We start from the raw sequence: 21,949 nt of genomic DNA, 5'->3' as shown, positions 1-21,949 counted from the left end.
TATGATTTATTGAATTTTTCTAGATAGTAGTGGGCACCTGAAAACCAACTCCTTTTTCCCAGTGCTGGGGGATTCAGAACCCACAAATGCCAGGCCAAGGTTTGGCCGCTGCATTGTACCACCAGCATGATGGTCTTGCTTTTTTTTACTTTACTTCAGGGTAGTGCCTTTCCTACTAGGGTGCCCAGGCCATCCCTAACCCTTCTTGATAGCCCAGGCAGGCACCAAACTTGTCATCCTCCTGCCTTGGAGCTGGAATTACAGGTCCAGCTCTCTTTTCTTTTCCAACGTGTTTTGTTTTTACCATAGCTAGAAATCCCATTTCACGAACAAAATATGAACTTAATATACAAATAGCAAGAATAAAAGTAGAAACTTCTGGAGCAGCATGTTCATTGTCCTAACATGTACCAATACTGTTTACCAACACAAAGAGCATCTATAATGTGATCATTTAAAAGCATACAAAAATGTGCACACATGCCGATTCACACACTAAGACCAGAAAGTTAACAGTATTAATAGCTTGAAATAAAACTTTCATTCGCTTCCTTACCTGTCTCTGTACTGAGCAATATTTTGAACAATAGTTAGAAAACAATAGGTAAGACGAACAACAGCATGAAATTTTGTTCCAGCACTTACAGACTCAAACCTCTGAGGCATAAATTTCAAACCAAAGGTACATCTGAAAGTAAACTGAACATTCAATTGTGCTCTGAATGACAATAGGAATATTCGTCTCTTTCTACTTATGGAAGACTTTTTAAAAATTATATTGTTTTAAACTTCACTTTGAAGTTAAAAGTAAGTAGACAATGCAAAAAAAAAAAAAAAAACTAACTAATTTGCAGCTTTTATGCCAATGTGCTACATTTAAAGTCCATGGTAATCCTTTGTCTGAGCTAAAATTCCAAGGAAAGTGATAAATGGAATCTGGAAATGTACTTTGCTAATTAGAAGCAAATATATAGAAGTGCAAAATCACTGACAAGGAGTTCAACTTTTGCCTAAAACAACAACAACAACACTTTCTCAATGGAGCATAAAGTACTAGGATAAAAAGACACAGAAACATGGAGTGCCTACAGGGATGGCTCAGTGGATAAGAGCACTGGCTGCTCATCCAGAGGTCCTGAGCTCAATTCCCAGCAACCACATGGTGGCTCACAACCATCTATTCTGGAATCTGATACCCTCTTCTGGGGTACATGCATAAGGAAGATAGAGCACTCATACATACAATAAATAAATAAAATCTTTTTTAAAAGACACAGAAACAGAGTAGAACATTCATACATAGTCACTGCTTAATGATGGTCCCAAGACACAGTCCCTGCTGCTCTATAGAACCAGCTCTCGGTGTTTCTTCTGTTTCACACCCTCCAACAAACCCACACAGTTTATTAATTTTTTAAAAAATTAATCTCTTGGGTCAAAAAAAATGTTATATTGAAATTTTGATTTTAACTTTTCTTTTCCAACCCTTCAACTTTAAGATGAAATCACCATAGTTTTTTGTTTTGTTTTGGCTTGGTTTTCCAAGACAGGGTTTCTCTGTATAGCCTTGGCTGTCCTTGACTCGCTTTGTAGACCAGGCTGGCCCTCGAACTCACAGGGATCCGCCTGTCTCAGCCTCCCGAGTGCTGGGATTAAAGGCGTGTGCCACCACGTTGGCTGACATCACCATAGTTTTACACTGAAAATTACTTTTTCATTCTCACTGTCTAAACCTGAGCAGCTTAAAATGGTTGGCAATTGTTACAGGAAAGAGTTCATTTCACATAAGTAGAACCTGACATAGGGGGCAGGAAGAAAAAGAGCAGAACTCTAAAATTAATGTCATTAAGGCCACATTCAAGTACACTGGGTGAGACGAGCTCTTTAATCACAATGACGTCAATGATCCTTCAGGCACACTTTTAGACTTTCTCCGCTGTATGAGGTTAACATGCTGAGCAGAAGCACGGGTGTAGACCACAGAGCTGCAGGCAGAGACCCGAGTACTTTATAAAGGACGATGCTAGCACAGATAACGTCCCTGTAACAGGTAGTTGGTCTCAACCAATTTACATTTTTAAAACAGTACACATCTCTCTGACAATTAAGTGCAGTCAGAGAGCTACAGCAACAGAGCCTCATTCAAATAGAGGACAAAAGGCAGCTAATGTTCCTGGAAGACAGTAACAGTGGCAATCAGCAGTGATACCTTCAGTGCCAAGTCAGTGGAGACACTAGCTAAGGAGCAAGCAAAGTCCAAGCGCTGTCCGATGATGCACAAACCTCGGGAGCCTGGGCATGAGGATCTGCTTCAGCCGTGGCCGTATTTAGCAACTGAAGCAAGGGCACCTCAGGAGGAAGCCACAAGCTCAGACACAGTGAAAATGACAAACAGCTCATCCTAATCAAAGGGAAGACAACAGGAAGAGCCGAGGCCTCTAACTACTCACATTCTGTCACAGGAGCTCATCTGCTTGGTGAGTTAGCCTGTACCTGCAGCACTCTCTTCCACGTCTAAAACTTCCAAATTCCTCTAAGAGTCTCTTCCCAAAAAGTTCTAGAAACAGAGTGTGGGGAACACAGCAACTTCCGCTGGAGGTGAAGCCAACACTTCCTGTGCCAGCAACACTCAAACTCCTCATTGTGCCAAGATGAAGCACTGTTCGAGAGCATCCAAAGTGGGCGCTGCGAACACAACCCCAGTCTCCTGCACAAGCAGGATGTGCTGTTAACTGCTGAAAAATCTCTCCAGCACCATAGAGCTTGGAAATTTAAAAATAAACTATACGAGGGCTGGAGAGATGGCTCAGTGGTTAAGAGCACTGCCTGCTCTTCCAAAGGACCTGGGTTCAATTCCCACCACCCACATGGCAGCTCACAACTGTCTGTAACTCCAAGATCTGACACCCTCACACCAATGCACATAAATTAAAATTTAAAAAATAAAATAAAAACTATAGAAGGCTTCAAAGAAGTCAGTGTGACATTAGCTACTAATGTGAATGTGTAAAGCACATTAAGTGAGGGATACTTTAGTTCCTAAATAATATCCATAGCATCTATTTCTCTTAGACCCAGGAAGAAGTTGACTATTTGTAGACCTATCCCCTCAACTATTAAGAACCCAAAGATAAAACTGAATCATACTTGCATCAAATGCCGAAGAGGGGAAAAATGCCAACATACCTTACAGACGGAGTTTGTGAACATCTCTGTCAAAGGCTGTGAAACTGCTAGATGTGTATCTTCTGGGCTGATCTTAAAAACTGTCTCCAAGCACTGAATTGCAACTTGAAATAAAATATAAGGGGCGGAGGATTAGCAATGTTAAAAAGGAACCTCCTGTTTTCCCTTACATAAATGTAATCTCTGACAAACATGCTGATGGTCAAAGAACATAAGGAAAGCTAACTGGTCCAGCTGCTGCACAAAGATTTCTGCTTCCAGACGGGCTATTGGAGAAACACAGTAGTCTCATTTCTCACTAAAAAGTAAGTATTTACTAGAATATTTCTGAGCATAAACAGTACATTATATTCCTGTTGAAGGCTACCAAAAAAAAGAGAATATCATTAACATCTTACATTCCAATGCTAATATCTAATTAGTCACCAATGTGTTAAACAAACTTAAAATGTTAAACATCTATTATATATGAATAACAAGATTTTCAACTTGATGAAAATTAGTAAGAGAATACTTGATCCAAAGCAGGCACTAACTATTAACCCTGGCATAGTAGCATGAAACCAGTTCTGTTTTAAAATATACACAGATGTAAGAAAATTTACTATGTGCCTACTCTGTGTAAAGTTGTTTCCCAAGGTGTTAGAGGAACAGCAACAAATGTAACAGAATAAACCAAATCACTGTCCACACTATAAAGCAAAATATATAGCATACTAAACGATGACAGTTGCCTTGTCTATTTTTGGTGGAGGACAAAATAACTGGTTGTTACAGCAAGGGTACAAGGTACAAACTGATGCAAAGACACGAAGGGAGATTATGTAAGAATCAAAGACTTAGCAGATCACAAGGCAGCTTCAATGACATTTTTGAAGAGTGGGACTCTGTGCGACTGGCAAATGGAGGGCTTTCAAGGATTTAGTGAAGGAAAATAACTGTGTTTCGAACTATAAGGCTGGGAGGAACATTGAGAATGGGCTAGAGAAAGAAGCAGGTGGGCTCCCACCCAACTGACACACACAAAGGAGGGGCCCAGGGCAGGAGTGAAAAGACATTACTTTGTATTCTCTGCAAGGACCTTTGAGGGGGACAAGACTGGTTCTTACCATGACGGTGCTACAGTTGAAAAGGGAACTACTGCCCTTCCAACACTACCGAATAGATTTGTGCACATTAGATGAGACTTTTAAAAGATACTTTGTGTATTAATTGTGGTCTTGAGAAAAGTATCCCTGGCATGAAATAAATACTATTACTTCCAGCATCCATAGAACAATTCTCCTTAGAAAGGGCCTGAGTAAAGCCAGAGATGGTGGCACACGCCTTTAATCTGAGCACAAGCAGTCAGGAGGCAGAGGCAGGCAGATCTCTGTGAGTTCGGGCCAGCCTGGTCTATAAAGTGAGTTCCAGGGCAGCCAAGGCTACACAGACAAACCTTGTCTGTCTGTCTGTCTGTCTTTCTCTCTCTCTCTCTCTCTCTCTCTCTCTCTCTCTCTCTCTCTCTCTCTCTCTCTCTCCCTGTTTTTCGAGACAGGGTTTCTCTCTGTAGCCTTGGCTGTCCTAGACTCACTCTGTAGACCAGGCTGGCCTCAAATTCACATAGATGCGCCTGCCTCTGCCTCCCAAGTGCTGGGATTAAAGGCGTGCGCCACCACACCTGGCCAAACCTTGTCTTGAAAAAAACAAAACAAAACAAAAAGAAAAGAAAAGAAAAGAATAAGAAAGGGTCTGAATAATGTACCAAGTTCTCAGCAATCAGAAGTAATAGTATCTTTTAGGGAGAACATAATCTGTTTACCCATAATTCCTTTTTTTCCTTTCCATGTTTGGATATTTTTGCCTCCTCAGTAGCTAGAACTACATGAATGTGGCCTTCTTGTTTTCTATTTCCCCAGGCAAATGACTCGAAACACTGGACTGCAAATAAATTTGCTCTCCTTATCAGGACAAGTACAATAATACAAAATGTAACCATATGTGTCTGTTAGCTCTTGCACCCTCCCTCCTGGATCAGGCTGTTCTTCTTTACTGTGCTGTGTAGTTTGTAGGGTTCCATTACTGGAAAGAGCGCTCTATGTCATATGGCCTGCCACATTAGACCATCTCCTTGAGCACAGGGCCTATTATCTCATTTGTCTTTGACTTTAACCGAGTCTGGCAAGTAGAGAACAGTCAACAAATGGGATCTGTTGGCTTCTTTGTCAGCAGTCAGAATCCAAGGAAATGTAAAATGATTAGCTCTAGGGTGGGGCGCGTTCCTCTAGCCTATCACCTGCCTGCCAATATCAGAACAGCCAAACACAAACATAACTTCACAGACACAAAAATAGACCAAGAGAACAAAAATAAGCCATTAACCCAAAAACCAGGCTGTGAAACTTCCGGGCTAAACAGACAGGAATGATTCACTTCACAAATGTTCTATGGGGAAGTGTTGGCTATATTCTACCCAGTAAACATAAAAACAAAGATACAGACAGCTACGTGGAATTAAACTCAACAAATAGATATGGAGCACCTAGCACGTGCCAGGCCCCTCTCGAGATACTTGCTACAGCAGTGAATCAAACAGAAAAGAACCTTAACCTCTTAGAGCAGGGGCGAAGAGGGTTATAAATAACAAACAAGGGCAAGGTGGGTGGGGGTGGGGAGGGCAAGGGCTGAGCAGGAACACAGACTGCAGATTTCGCTTAGAGTTCAGGCCAGGCCTCCTTGAGAAAGACAGCTGGCAAAGACTTGAAGGAGATGGAAGCATTATCGTCACAGCAGGTAGGGATGTAGGGAGGCTATTCCAGGCAAAGGAAATAGCCAGAGCAAAAGCCTTTAGGCACAAGGATCTGACGCCTTCTCAGTAAGGAAGCTAATTTGGCTGAAATTAAAAAAGCAAAAAAACAAAAAACAGTAGATGGACAATATGTACAAATTATATGGATTCTTTGTACGATGACTAAATAACAAAAGGAATCCTGGCAAGATTCTGCGTAGAGAAAAACAGACTCCACCACAGCCTTAAAAGATGGATGGGTGTGGATAATCCAAGAAGCCAGAACAGGTGAAGAAAGACCAATGAGGGTTTCTCTAGTAGAACAAGCAATAAAGAGTTTCAACCAGGGGAGACAGCAGTGGAGGTGGTAAAAAGTGGTTAGACTCAAAATATACTTTAGGGTTTTGGTTGGTTGGTTGGTTGGTTGGTTGGTTGGTTTTGCAGTGCTGGGGACTTGTGCACGCCAGGGCACACCAGGCAAGCACTCTATGACAGAACTATATTCTCCCAACCTTTGACTCAAGAAGTACTTGAAAGCACAGACTTTAATTCCAGCACTCATGATGCAGAAGCAGGTGGTTTCCTATGAGTCTGAAGCCAACCTAGTCCATATGGAGAGTTCCAGACAGAGAAAGAAAGAAGAAAGAAAGACTGACTTTTGAAAGCACAGATAACAAGATTTATTAATAGTTAGATGTAGAATATGAGAAAAAAACAAGACCCTAGAATGATGCCCAAGGTTTTTGGCCTGACCAAAGGAAACCCTGGAGCTGCTTTCCCTGAGGCAGGGAAGCTGTGGAGAGAACAGATTTTAGGTGGGAGGATGGCGAGCTCAGTTTTGGCAATGTTAATTTTGAGAGGCCCACTAGACATGCAAGTGGAGATATGTGGTAGGCAGCTGGTTATAGAAGTCTCGGTTTAGAAAAAAAGGTCTGGACTGAGGGTACAGTTCTGAGAACTACCAGCATATAAATCTGGGGTACTTTAAGCATATAAGCTAAAAATTCTCACCAAAGAAGTAAGTGTCGAGAATGAAAAAAAAAAAAAAAAAATCAAGTGATCGACTCTGAGCCACAGAAAGAGCAGGAAGTGCGAGGAGAAGACAGCCGAGGGATTATGAGGTGCTCCTGAGATAAGAGAACTACGTAGGACCAGGATGAAGGGCCAGGTGGCGGCGCATGCCTGTAATCCATCCCAGCACTTCGGAGGCAAAGGCGGGCAGGTCTGTTGAGTTTGAGGCTAGCCTGGTGTACAGTGTGAGTTCCCTAACAGCCAGGGCTACACAGAGAGACCCTGTCTCAAACAAACAATAAACAGGATGAAGGGAAAAATTAGAGAGTCAGATAAAGGCAAGAACGAACCGTTCAACTGAACACAGACGTCACCAAGGCCCTTGATGAGAGAAGAATGGGTGGAGATAAAGGATTAGAATTCTTAAAGTTAAGAAGAATTGGGAAAAAAGCAAGTATAGACGACCCTTCCATACAGTTTTGTTACAAAGAAAGACCAAAAAATCACAAGAATATCCATCCATTTTACTTTTTGTTTGTTGTTTTTTGAGACAAGGTTTCTTGGTGTAGCTTTGGCTGTCCTGGACTTGCTTTGCAGACCAGGCCTCAAACTTAGAGATCTACCTGCCTCCATCTCCCAAGTGCTGGGATTAAAGGCATGTGCTACCACATGTGACCTTTAAAGTATTTGTATTTTATGTTTTGCATATCAGTGTTTGACTGTGTGTGTGTATATATATGTGTGTACACACACACACACACATATATGTATATTTATGTGTATATATACATATGTATATGTATATATATACATATACGTGTATGTGTGTGTGTGTGTATATATAGTCTTCTGTTCACTACCTGTGTACTTGGTGCCTTCAGAGGTCAGAAGAGGGCACTGGGTGCCCTGGAGCTAGCATTAAAGACAGTTGTGAGCCACCATGTGGGCTCTGGGAATTGAATTCAGGTCTTCTGGAAGAGCAGGCAGTGCTCTAACCCACTGAGCCATCTCTCCAGCCCCTGCCTCATTGCCACCAATTATTTTCATTTAGGAATGTGTGTGTGTATAAATACCGATTGTAAATGGAGTGCCCTCAGAGACCAGAAGAGGGCCTGGGATCTCCCTGAACCTAGGGCTATCCGTAGGAATGAACCACTCACTCTGCACGAGTCGGGTCCTCTACCAGAACAGCAAGTGCTCTTAACCACTGAGCCATCTCTCCAGCTCTATTCATTTTTCTTTTCATCTTCTTCTTTTTATAATGAAAGAGGAACTGCACTGGTGGTACATTTAGGATTGGATGAAAATGATGCAGTGGAGTGAAATTTTGATAATGTAGGACAAATGGGTAGAGAAACTACAGTAAAGTCCTGGATAGTGAGATAGGATGGGACAAAATGTGCCAGCAGGGAGCTTTCTCTGAGGAGGGAGTATAGCTAGTCCACCTGTCATAATAGGCAGGCACCAAGCAAAGCATGTGGGTGCTACCAGTGAGCATGGAAGTTGCTAGATGTTATTTTCTTATTGTTCTTCCTTTTTTTTTTTTTTTATGGTGAAAAAAGCATCTAGGGTAAAGGCTGAAAAGGAAGTCTGGGGTTTCAGAAGATGAAAGAGAGTATTAAAATGACCATGAAGGACAATAAAAGGATGAATGAAGGAACAAGGAACAAATACTCTAATCATCCAGTAGCATTAAAGGTCTACTTGAGGTTCACAGTCAAGAATCAATAGAGTCAGTCAGCAAAGTTGTACATTTTGTTCCAGTAATCTATGGCCAAACAGATATAGACACTGAATGGGTCGAATTAAAATTAAATAAGGTTTGATTTTTCAAGACAGGAAAAAATAATAGAAGAAAATATAATGATCCACCACAGAATTTAAGACAACTAAGAAAGAGGTAAGGAAAAATATGGGATCTATAGACTAGAGAGGTTGGTGAGAGACTTGTTGGGGAATCGATTCTGGAGGAAGTGTTCTAGAAACAGAGGCAGTAGCAGTCAGGAAGTAAAATGTTTAAGACAGAGATTGCTGGAGAAATACAATTTGGGAATGATACGGTCTAGGAAAAGGTTTCTCAAATCTCATCACCCTGGCACCTTGGATCAGATAACTCCTTGTTGTCAAGGCCTGTCTAGTGCACTATCAAGTGTCTAGCATCATCTATGGCTGCTACCCATGAGAGGTCAGCAATCCCGGCCTCCCCAGAGGTGGCAACACTCACAGATGCCTTCAGAATTTGAAGAACTACCCTGAAATCAGAAACACTGACCTGGTGTATAACCGACTGGTTGAGATCAGGGGAGGAGAAAAAAACCAAGAGACCTAAGTGCAAGAAGCATCCAGAAGTTTTAACAGGATTCGAAAGTGTTAAGATGGGAGGGGTGCTTACAGGAGCGACAGTATGGTGAAACCACAACAATCAAGAGTGAAACAGATGTCAGAGATGACAATTAGGAATCTGGCAGCACACGTCAGAGCTGATGAAACACCGCTCCATAACAGTGCTAAGTCTAGTGCTGGAACAACAGAGCCTTTCTGAGGGCTTTTTTAAATGTCTAGAAGGTGGGCAGACACCTCCACATGATTCCATGTTCAATTAAATTAGACTCACGGAGTCAAAAATAGGGGTCAGTCACAAACAATTGGCACCATTTGTGACTCCATATTTAACACACTCCAGAAACAGCTGAAGGCACATATTTTTGGCTGAATGCCATTCTAAAAATAGGTCGTAACATCTTGGTTTTTAAAATACTCTCGATTTTCATGCTGCTTCATAAAAGCATCATACTGCCTTAGATTAGAAAAGAAATATCTTTTTATTGTGTGGTTGCCTTCCTCTGTTGCTACAGAGCAATTACAACCAAGACACTTTCCTCTGACAGCCAAACTACCTTTATCTTCGCACAATCTGACCATCAGGGAGGACAGAGAGACCTCAATATTAAACGGGCTAACATGCAATACACCCCCCCCACCCCCGCACTGTGCCTCACCTGCTCTTCTCAATGCCACCTGGGAAAAACGTCATCTCATTTAGAAAAAAAAATGCCCAACTTTAATTTGCACCAATTTAAAGCATGTCTACAAAGAAAGTATACAAAATTAACAGATGAGTCAGTCCTCTCCATAGGAGGAGCAGCTCAGAGATGGGATATTCAAACTGCACGGCTACGTATTAAGCTCTCCCCCAGTTTGCTCGCATTGCGATAACTAAGTCTTCAGACTACAAGTAAGCGAGGCTCACTGAACCTTCACCAGCCCATCCATCTACATCGCTCTGTCCTCTTATGGCTGCACTGAATTCAAATTGTATAACGCCGAATCATGAAACACAGCCATGGTCTCAAGGAAATGCATGGTGCTCCTTCAGTCCTGCTCAGCTTTACAGATTGCTGAATCCAAGATTCAAAGCTCACATAAAACAAGAGCAACAGCCTCTCGCATTTGCTAGAGCTCAGTAATGGTGTAATTACTTAGATTTTTTTTTTTTTTAATAACATGGTGCTATTACAATGACTAAGGTATTTTCACATGTTCTCCTGAATGAGATTGTCTGCTATTAGGACAAAGAAGGGGGGAAATCTTTAAAGTTTGAATTGGGATTTAAACCTCAGTTTTGTTACACAGTAACTCGTCTGTTGCTTAAATAATTTGATCTCATTTCCTCATCTGTTCAGTGGGAATAATGTTAACTTAGTTCTGATAAAGAAAAACTCTGCTAGAATATGAACAACATATTTCTTGACAGTAATTTTTCATTAAATAAACAATAACCCTATTTTTATTAGTTAAAACAAGCCTCAGAAAATGGAAATAACATATCTAGTTAAGCCATTCAACACAAATTTTTTTTCTGATTTTGCTATTAAAAACCATAAGCTTGGGATTGTATCTATTTTCTAATTTTTTAAAAAGACTTATTTTTTATTATTATGTATACAGTGTTCTGCCTGCATGTATACCTGCAGGGCAGAAGAGGGCATCAGATCACATTATAGATGGTTGTGAGCCACAATGTGGTTGCTGGGAATTGAACTTAGGACCTCTGGAAGAGCAGGTGGTGCTTCTGACCACTGAGCCATCTCCTCAGCCCAATTGTAGCTATTTTAATCTCTCTTTATAACTACGACATGAGCAAGAAGAACAGGCACCTACCTTCCAAACTTTCTTGTTCATCAGAAGTGTATGCATCCATCTGACTTTGCTCCCGCAAGAACCGAATAACTGCATAAACTAGGGGCTTGACAGATGACATTTTAGATGCTTAAATACCTCCTTGATTAAAAAAGAAAACAGTAAGGGTCATATACTATGTTAAATGCAATAAAAACAAAAAACCAAAAAGAATTCATTACCTTGATCTTTTTTCTCTTTAAAGCGTCAGGAAAGCACAAGTTGTAACAGTAATGCATTGCACATACTCATTCAAACCCTGCACTATGTTAAAGTTTGCATCAGAAAAAGATCTGTTTTCAAAAACATGTGTAGCAAGGCTTAGACCTCATTATGTTTTAACAATGTACATGATACAGAGTATAGGAGCGCGGACATACAGAGAATCACCCTTGAAAGGCCTCACTTCTAAGATGAGGGCGATTTGGTACTGCTGACTCAGAAGGTGAGCCACTATGAGCATCGTTCCTTTATTCCAAGTGGGGTTTTTTTTTTTTTTTTAAATGTATTAATAATTTACACTCCACTACTTTTGTAGGTTGAGAGTTACTTGCTGGCGACAGGGCTGCGTGGAAAGGTTGTTCACCCATTGAGTGTTACCGTTAATAAACGGCGTTTCTGTTTTTAATCCACACACTAGTCAGAAATGGTCTAAACTGACGGATACTACAAACCGCCCTGCCCTGCCTGCAGTAGCTGTGCTGTCGTGGACGAGCTGGACGCTCCTGGCCGCGTCGTTCATTCACATGGAATACTATGCATCCAAACAGTGGCGCAGGGCCAGGCGACATTAATGGCTTATTTCCACTAAATCGTATCAGCAATCTGCTCCCCGGGATCCCTAATTCACAGCCAGGGTGTGGTACCCACCGCTAGGATGTTTATTAGCTTTGTAGTTCTTTTGAAGGCTAGCCCAGTCTCTAGGCCAGAGAGGTTATTACACATACCGACTAAAGGCCCCAGGGCAGAAGAGGGGAACAGAATGGGGGCGCGCGGAGCAGGGGGTGGGGGTGGCGCTGTCCAACCTCCTCCAAGCTTCCCCTCCTACATCTCCAGTCACATCCACCTCCCCACCTCACGGTTCCCTCCCTGCTGCGCCCTGGCTTTGCCTCAACCCAGACGTTGTTTGCTTTGCAAGGGGTGCGCGGTGCAGGCCTCCATCTGGGGCTTGCGGGAGACGCACCCTTCCCGGATCGAAGCCCCTTACCAGGCAAGAGGATACAAGACGACGGCTGCGGGGCCCGGGGTCGTCGGGAAGCGGGGTCCGCCTGCCCCGGCTGTGCCCGAGGCTCGAGCGTTGCTCAGGATCGCCAAGCTGGCCGCGTCTCCCGAACTTCCCCGGCTCCCACGCCGCCGCCGCCGCCGCCGCCGCCGCCCCCTCAGCCCACCCGGTTTGGTCGCGAGCTAGGCTCTCTGAAGCTGGGTCTCTCTGAATCCGCCCCTGGGGCGGAGCAAGGGGCACGGAGGGGTGGGGGGTAGGGCGGGGCGGGGCGAGAGGCGGAGCGAGCGCTCGCGGCGGGGCGGGGCTGTGGGCGGGGCCTCGGGCGCAGGCGTGGGGCTGCAGCACGTGGGAGGAGGGCGCTGGCAGGGCCGGCCGCCGCGTTTTCGAGCTCTGGTCTCCTCCTCGCCTAGGCCCACTCCCGGCTCCCGGGCCCGCAGACCCCCACCGTCCGCCTCCCGCACCCACGAACCAGAGAACCACGCGCCCGCTGCTGCCGGCCTCCCGGCGTGCCCATGATCACCCTGTGCCTTTCGGCTGTGCGAGGCCTCCACAGGTACTCCGGTAGGCGGGTTAACCTTGACAGTGGGCAGGGTGGGGTCGTCTGTTCCGAGAACGCCGTGGCGCCTGGTGCTGCCGTACTGCACCCCTGCCAGTGCTCCTGGGTCTGTCCTTTTCCCTCTGCCTGCTTGGTGGGCTCCGAAGGGACACCTGGCGCAGCCACCTGGGGCCACCTATCAGTCCCCGGGATCCCCCGGGAGGCCATCCTTTCCTCTTTGTTTGCAATTGCTTCAGCCGCAGTCTGTGAATACCAAAATAAATCCCAAAAGGTAAGGCGACGTTCCCTTCAGAACTGCAGAGCTGATATAGAGAGAGAGTGCCGCAGCTGTGGACTCGGGAATGAAGCGTTTTCACATGCACCGCCTCATGCACACGTTAGCGGTCCAGGCATTTAATATACATACGCCCCGGACCGCTTTGGTGTTGATGCTTATTTCTGTCTTTGCTTCCTAATTTCATTTCCCCCCTCCTTCCAGTAAACGTTCCGCCTCTTACCCTGACATATTGACTTGGTTCAGAATTGTTGCTTGGACACGGTTAGGGGCAGCCTCGGCTGCTGCTTTGAATTTTTTTTTCCTAGCGCTCTAACCACACCCCTCTGCAATAGACCGGTAGCAAAATGGTGAGAGACTTTTAAATTCTTTGCACGGATATGCCTGTTTTCTGAAACAATGCCGCCGCCGCCACCCAAATCTGCCCTACGCTAAAATTTCAAGTGAGAGTTCAACAGGGAAATTAAAAAAATAAAAAATACAACTTTGTGGTTTTTGTAGATGCAGACGTTTCAAAACTACTTTGAAATGTCAGCACTTCTGCTTTTCTTAGTTTTCTATTGTGCTTTGCCACTCATCTGCCTGAATCTTTGTGTTCTTTAAGCCTTGCGGTCATTGTTCTCCCAGGGGACAATAGTGATTCTGAAGAGTTCACATGATGACTGTAACCATTATTTAGGCTGGATTTGTTGGTTTTCTGATCTCCAGGCTGGAAGGTGGTAAAGCTGTCAATGAAGCTGAACCTAGAAATGATGATTTACACTTAATGGAAAAGCAAGAAGGGAGAATCAGTTTCCATTCTAAGACAGCTAGCTCTCCTCTCTAACTTTTTAATATCGAAACCCTTTTACTTTTAAAACCGTTGCTGAAAACCTAAGAACATGAATTTCATTTTTGTTGCTTATATCTGCCCATAGTTAACTATATAAAATTAAAACTGGGACACACTTCGAAGATTAATATGTTTATTAAATAGTACTAAATACATTATGTGCCTACTTTTACATTTATCCTGTCAGTGGACTCTGGAGTGACTTAATACAAAATAGCTTGGTTTCTACATATACTTGTACATTTAATCTGTTTCCCCATTTTATTTTGACTTAAGAAGAAAAATCTAACCTCACATTCATATGTAGTTAAAGAATGTTTTAGTAGCTTTCTTAGGTAACCATGGGCAGTCTTTGATATCACATCTAAGTTGGAGAGATGGTAGTGTTTTGTTTGTTTGATTGATTTTTAAGATGTATTTTTTTATTTATTGTATATGAGTGCTTTATCTGCAGGAGAGGGCATCGGATCACATTATAGATGGTTTTGAGCCACCGTGTGGTTGCTGGGAATTGAACTTAGGACCTCTGGAAGAGCAGGCGGCGCTCTTAATCACTGAGGCATCTCTCCAGCCTGCAGATGGTAGTGCTTAAAGGGTGAGTTTTTGAGACAGGGCCTTACTGTATAAAGCCCATGCCAGCCTTGCATTCCTGATCCTTGTGCCTCAGGCCCCCCAGCTGCTGAGATGACAAGCGTGAGCCACTTCCCACAACTGCTAGTGTTCCGTCTAACATTTAAGTCAAAGTAACCTGGAGTTTTTCTTTGCTTTCAGTGCTGGAATTGAACGCAGAGACCATGACTGCCTAGGCAAGCAAAATAATTCAGAAATTTTTTGTCATTAAAAATAGTATTAAAATCAGGCAAAGCGAGCGACACATTCCTGTCATCTGAGCATTGGAGACTGGGACAGTAGGATCAAGAGTTGAAGACAGCCCAGGGTACATTGCAAGCCCCAGTCTCAAAAACATTTCAGTAATTTCTTAAAAATAAAATAAAGGGTATTCCATGAAGAGAAAAGGAGAAAAAGAGATCTTTTGTCTCACAGTTCACCCACTTTCACAAATGCTTGTACCAGGGTGTTCAGAAGTGCTGCATGTGTGCTTGGACATATGTACACATTGGAGAATTGAAAGTAATAAAATAGACAATACTTAGTACCTCAGCAAGAGATCTTGCAGTGTGGCCAAGAGTAGTGATGGTTTTGAGTGCAAAGATGACAACAGTTTTATCCATCATTGCTTTTCATTATCATTGCAAAGGTCTGGAGGCTAAATCAATAAGCTTTGGTGTCGTGGATGATTTTCTTTTCTTTTTAAAGTTTTTTCGAGACTGGTTTTCTCTATGTAGCCTTGGCTGTCCTGGACTCACTTTGTAGACCAGGCTGGTCTCGAACTCACAGAGATCCGCCTGCCTCTGCCTCCTGAGTGCTGGGATTACAGGTGTGGGCCACTGTGCCCAGTTTATGGAAGATTCTTAACCTCATGCTCTCCTTGATGTGTTCTCAGGGTCTGTTCTCCAATCCTGTGACCTTAAACATTTGCACTCGAAATTTGGAGAACCACTTATATATTGTGTCAAGCTTCTTCATTCGTGCATGGAAAGAAATAAACATGTAAAAAGCTATAAGCTTGTTATCTTGTTAGAAGCTAGTAGTAATGCCAGGTATTGTGGCACTTGCCTGTTGTCTCAGCATGTGATAGACTGAAAAAGGAAGATTGTGAGTTCAAGGCTATCCTGGGTTTCAAAGAAGACCCTGCCTCAAAAGAGCAGGGAGAGGAGGCCACTAATCTACTATAAATGTATCAACTCTGTTACTTGAAGACGTGCATAACAGTTAGTCATTGCGGTGGTTTGAATAAGAATGGCCCCCCATAGACTCATACATTTGAATGTTTGATCATCAGAGATTAGCACTATTTGAGAAGGATTAGAAGGTGTGTGGCCTTGCAGGAGGAAATGCAGCACTGGGGGTGGACTTTGAGGGTTCAAAACCTATGCCAGGACCAGTCTCTGTCTGTCTGTCTGACTTTCTGTCTGTCTGTCTCTGTCTCTGTCTCTCTGTCTCTCTGTCTCTCTGTCTGTCTCTCTCTCTCTCTCTCTCTCTCTCTGTGAATCAGGATAGCTGTCAGCACCACCCCTGCCTACCACCGTGTTCTCTGCCATGATGATAATGGAGCCTTTGAAACTCTAAGCAAGCCCCCAGTTAAATGCTTTCTCTTATCATAGTTGCCTTGGTCGTAGTGTTTCTTCACAGCAATAGAACAGTCACAAAGACAGTCATATACAGAGGTAAGTAGTCCTTGACTTTGGGCTTACATGACATAATATAGAATCTGTTATCTCTCAAACTCTGTATCCTTACAAAAGAGTTGACACTGAACAACATGGGAGGCTCTCTATCCTCCCTCTCCCCCCTCCTCTCTCTCTCTCTCTCCTGTTTACTCTGGCACTGGGGCGTATCTGGGCAAGGTTTTTATTTGACAGAGGTATTGAGACAGTAGGGTGGAGAACAACAGAAGTTGTGCCGAGCGAGCATTGGCCTCCACAAGCACACAAGTGCACGTATAAGCACCTTTATACACCACACAGAAAAGAAAAATCCAAGTTCTGACAATCGTATCAGAATACATAAATGTGGTTTCTCTGTACTATTTGAATAATACCTCAGCATTTAGGTATTTTTCATCCTTAACCCATTTGGTAAGTGGAAACTTACTATAATTTGTATTTCCTTATATTTCTTTTATTTCTTTGATGATTTATTAGATGAATGTAATTTCTTGACAAGTTCAGGACTGTGGTATAGAAAACCAAAAAAAGTAATTTGTTTTTTGGTGTAAAAAGTTAAGCATGCTGGGCTTAGTGGCACATGCCTTTAATCCCAGCACTCAAGAGTCAGAGTAGGTGAGTCTCTGCTAGTTTGAAGCTAGCCTTGTCTACAAAGTGAGTCTAGGATAGCCAAGGCTACACAGAGAAACCCTGTCTCAAAAAAAAAAAACAAAAAACAAAAACAAAAACAAAAATGTTAATCATATGAAAAAATCTTAGAAAGTCAAAATGCAGTTATTCATAAATTCAGTGCTTTTTTTGCATATCTGATCATAATTAAATCAAATTGAGATTGCACCCCCAAGTCCAACACATATTAACCTTCAAGTCTTAGGACAGCACTGCCAGGAAACAAATTGTTCAATAAAGCAAGGATCTGAAGGCACAAATATCAAAAAGCGAAACTAAGATTATTTGTCCAAAGCATAGATTATAAAGAAGTTACAAATGGGGATTTTTGTTGTGATATCTTTTTACTGCTGGTTTTGGTCAAAAGATCCTGTTACTTCTTCACACTCAAATATAATCTTTTGGTTCAGACAAAGTACAGAACTTCTGTGGGAAGAAGCACCTGTGTTAAAAATGTGAAGAGCCAAGGAAATGGACAGTTATTGTGTGCAGATTTACATGTCAACTGGGTGTGGCGGAGGGCATGTTTATGCTCTGGGAGTGTGAATCCAGCATGCCTGAGTCACTGACCAACACTGTGATCTTAGGTTAAAATACTTAAATGTGGCTGTTTCCTCACCAGAAATTGACAGCTGATTGGATGGTGTCTACAGTCACCAAAAATTTGAGGGTGTGTTGGTTTCTTAATCCCCTGTATCTGAGGACTCAGCGGTGAACAGTGCAGACAGAATTTTTCTATTAGAAATTTTTACCTTATATAGTGAGAAAAACAGCTAAAGATAATATGTGGCATATTGGGTAGAAGAACCCCATTTTGCAATTTTTAAGAACAGAAGCAGGGGCTATTTGCTATTGATGAGAATGAAATTATAGTTAATGAGCAGGTAAAGCCCGCACAGGAGGTGACATTTGCGCAGTGATCCAGGAGGAATAGGGGATTGTGCTGTGAAAATACCAGGAGGTGAGCATTCTGAGCAGTGAGTGGAACATGAAAAGGCCAAAGCAGGGATGTGACTGCAGTGCTAGAGACAGTGAAGGAGCCCCTGTGACTAGGGTGGAGTCAATATCAGGGTGTAGAGACAGTGAAGGAGCCCCTGTGACTAGGGTGGAGTCAATATCAGGGTGTAAGCAGGAGATAAGACAAGGAAAATACTCATCCTTAAGAGTCAAAGATGAGGGGCTGGAGAGATGGCTCAGTGGTTGAGAGCACCGCCTGCTCTTCCAGAGGTCCTGAGTTCAATTCCCAGCAACCACATGGTGAGTCACAACCATCTGTGATGTGATCTGATGCCCTTTTCTGGCATGTAGGTGTATATGCAAGCAGAGCACTGTATACATAATTGAAAAAAAAAACAAAAAAAAAAAATGAGTCAAAGATGATAAATATGAGTCGCTTTGGCGATTATTAGCTTTCCAGCAGCTGCAGTGTTTGTTACGGGAACTTCCTTTACAGTGGTTCTACAGGTTTTCTTTTGTCTGTACACCTACCATCAGCCATGTGCTGAGTAGGCAGCTCTGCTTGTTCCTACATGATGGAGGCAAGATAGCTGCTGCAGGGGGCATCTGCCTCTTGTTGGTATGGTCTCTCACCCAGCAAGGCTGCGTGAGAGAGCTGACACATGCAAGACTTGTGTTAGTGGGAAAGAGGAACGCCGTCAACTCAGCCCCATTCCATTAGCTAAAGCCCAAGGCCAGAGCGGATTGAAGAAATAGCGTAGGGGCTCTATTCTGGTGGGAAAGGCAGCAAACACACATGGGGAGTGGAATGAAGGAGTGAACGCCTCTAGAGTGGAAAAACTAAGTCTCCACTGTCTTTGCCAGTGCTATTGCTGTGAAGAGACACCATGACTGTGGCAACTCTTACAAAGGAAAGCATTTAACCAGGGCTGGCTTACAGTGTCAGAGGTTTAGTCATCACCGGAGGGTGAATAGCGGCACACAGGCAGACATGGTGCTGGAAAGTAGCTGAGAGTTCTACATCCGGATATGCAGGCAGTAGGAAGAGCAGACAACGGGTCTGGCTTGAGCTTTTGAAACCCCATAACACACCCCTAGTGACACACTTCCGTTGGCAAGGCAGTAGGAAGAGCAAACAACAGATCTGGCTTGAGCTTTTGAAACCCCATAATAGAGCCGGGCGTGGTGGCGCACGCCTTTAATCCCAGCACTCGAGAGGCAGAGGCAGGCGGATCGCTGTGAGTTCGAGGCCAGCCTGGTCTACAAAGTGAGTCCAGGATGGCCAAGGCTACACAGAGAAACCCTGTCTCGAAAAACAAACAAACAAAAAAACCCCCATAATATACCTTTAGTGACACACTTCCGTCAGCAAGGCCACCCCTCCTAATCCTTTCAAATACTGCTTCTCCCTGGTGACCAGGCATTCAGGTCTGTGGGCCTGTGGAGGCCATTCTTCCTCAAGCCACCGCAACTGCATTGTCATATAACACAATTTCAATGAACAGTATTTATTTTTTTATGTCTATTATTATTATTTTTATGTCTGTGAGTTGATGGTTCTTTATTTTAGAAGCTTTTGAATTAGGATTGTCAAGACCTGGTAGGTATTTCAAGGTGTTTTTGTTGTTCTACTTTGAACTTTCAGAAGAATTATTACTGCCTTTTCCATTTTTGCTTTTGCTCTACAAAATTTTTAATTTTGAATGGATCAGCTATAGCACTCCTTTCCTTTAGGACTTATGTGTTTAGTCCCACACCTAGAAAGCACTTCTGCACTCCAAGATGATAGAATCTTCAGATTATCTACAGTTTCTCTAATACTTCTGTTGCTTATTTATTTGTGTGTTTGTAATTGTGTGTTGTATATGCCGTATGGGGTGGTGTCCTCGAGGAGGACGGAAGAGAGTGCCAGAGCTCCCAGAACTAGAGCTACAGGAAGTTGTTAGCTGCCCATTGCGGGTGCTAGGATCTGAACTCGGGTCCTTGGGGAGATCAGCAAGTGTTCTTAGCTGTTGAGCCATCTCTCCAGCCCCTAGTTTGACCCTTTGCGTTGCACGTTTACATCATTTATCATAATGGTCAACTTTTTTCTTTTTTTTCTTTTTCTTTTTTTTTCTTTTGAACAAGAGTCTCATTATAGAAGCCCACCTGGCCTCAGATTGTCCCCGCCCCCACCCCTACTGCTGTTGTACCTCCACCTTCTGCTGCATGCCGGGGCTACAGGATGCCACCATAACTGGCTTGAAGACTGATATTTTAAGACTTCCAATCATTAATTAAAACCAAAGGAAGTCAATATAGATAGTAAGAAAGAAGCTCTAACTTACAAAACCATGTTTCTGATTTACACAGCTAACTTAGAAGCCCCCATCTTCACCACTCTGAGATTATCCATTCCTCCGACTAGGCATTTAAAAGAGAACTGTAATACTTCAACCCACATTGAGCTGGTTGCTTTTGCTTGTGTGTGTGGGTGTTTTACCTGCAGATGTGTGCGCAGTGCCTGTGGAGGCCAAAGAGGGCATCAGGTACCGTGGTACTGTGGTTACAGATGGTAGCGCGCCATTATGCAGTCGCTGGGAGTGGAGCTAGGACCTCTGGAAGAGCAGCTAGTGCTCTTCACCATTGAGTCTTGTCTCCAGCCCCTGAGCTTTCCATTCTTTGAGGGGCCCAAGTTTAAAGTTTAGGGTGGGTCTTCTTACCATAGACGATCTGGGTGGCTTATTCTACTTCAAACAACCCAATGAAGAAAAGTCCTCACAGGTGACCCCCGCTGCTTAGATTTTAGTAAATCTGAGATATAGCCAAATTGACAACCAAGAATAGCCATCACTATATTTTTTTTTACCTGTTTGCCTATTGAATTTGTATTCCCTTTCTTCCTTCCTTCCTCTCTTCTTTTCATTCAGTAAAACCTACTATGTGTATCACAGACATGTGCCACCATGCCCAGCGTTGGCGTGCTACTTTTATATTCAGCGTGAGCTCTGTTTATATATTCTCTATATGGTCTATACATTCTACTCGTCACTTGTTTACAGTGTTCGGAAGATCTAATCATAACATGTTTGATTGGTATTGGCTACTGAGCTAAATTCTGCGGGGGAAACTTCAGACAAGGCAGAAACTGTCTCTGCCCTCACAGGAGTCAAGGAGTAAATAGACATCTAGGGTAGAGCATGAGAGATGCTGTCTATCTCAGCTCAGCCTGCACTTCTTGGGGTGAGTTTGCCTGGCCGCTATTAAATTCGCTTCCACGGCCCTTATTACTTACAACAGCTGATAGTGTCTGAGCACAGGAACCCAGCTTTTTGCTGTTCGCTTTGATATGTCTAGCATTTAGGTATTATTACATAATAGATGCTGAATAGCTGTTCTTATTGAATGGACGAGTGAAAGGATAGCAGTAGGCAGTAGGTATTTCAAACTGTTTGAAATGAATGGTTCTAAATTTCCTTTTTTTTTTTTTTTTTTTTTTGAGACAGGGTTTCTCTGAAGCCTTGGCTGGCTCTCCTGGACTCACTTTGTAGACTAGGCTAGCCTCAAACTCACAGAGACCCACCTGCTTCTGCCTCCCAGGGTGCTGGGATTACAGGCATGCACCGCCAAGCCTAGCCTGTTCTAAATTTCTTTAAGCAAAATGCCAGGTGCTAAGGGAAATTAGTATGTGTAGGTGTTAGTTAGCCAATAAAAACCTAGTTACAAACATAAGCTGTTGGTGGCTTCAGAAGCAGAGACAGTGGAATCTTAGATGCATACTAGGGTGAGCACAGGACAGACATGAAGCCGTGGATGAGAAGTGGGAACTTTGTCATATCCTGCAGAGTCATCACTGGAGGCATTCACAGTCACCTGGTCCCTTACAGAGTCAGGCATTAGCTCTGTTAAGCACTAGTCTAATTAATGACTCTCCAGAAGCACAGCTCTGCTGAGTGTATTGCCTGGAGATGGCGGAAACACCAGTCTGTGAAATACTGGGTCAGAAGCAACGAAGCAGAGAAGGAGCAG

General features: G+C 43.3%; 1 protein-coding gene across 2 annotated transcripts in view; it reads right to left on the bottom strand.

The window, feature by feature from the left end:
- Positions 1 to 11,241, bottom strand: part of Sgtb (small glutamine rich tetratricopeptide repeat co-chaperone beta) — a 37,136-nt gene extending 25,895 nt beyond the window's left edge. For both annotated transcript variants that reach the window (XM_051172386.1, XM_051172387.1), the window contains exons 1-2: positions 11,126 to 11,241; positions 3,187 to 3,290 (exon numbers count right to left, since the gene is read on the bottom strand). In XM_051172386.1, coding sequence (XP_051028343.1) covers positions 3,187 to 3,290; positions 11,126 to 11,225 — 204 coding nt within the window. In that variant the 5' untranslated portion in view covers positions 11,226 to 11,241. The remainder of the gene's footprint in view (positions 1 to 3,186; positions 3,291 to 11,125) is intronic.
- Positions 11,242 to 21,949: the final 10,708 nt, after the last annotated feature.

This window comes from Acomys russatus, chromosome 30, assembly GCF_903995435.1.
Source record: "Acomys russatus chromosome 30, mAcoRus1.1, whole genome shotgun sequence".
NCBI lineage: Eukaryota > Metazoa > Chordata > Mammalia > Rodentia > Muridae > Acomys > Acomys russatus.
This window is presented reverse-complemented; position numbering and strand designations above follow the sequence as displayed.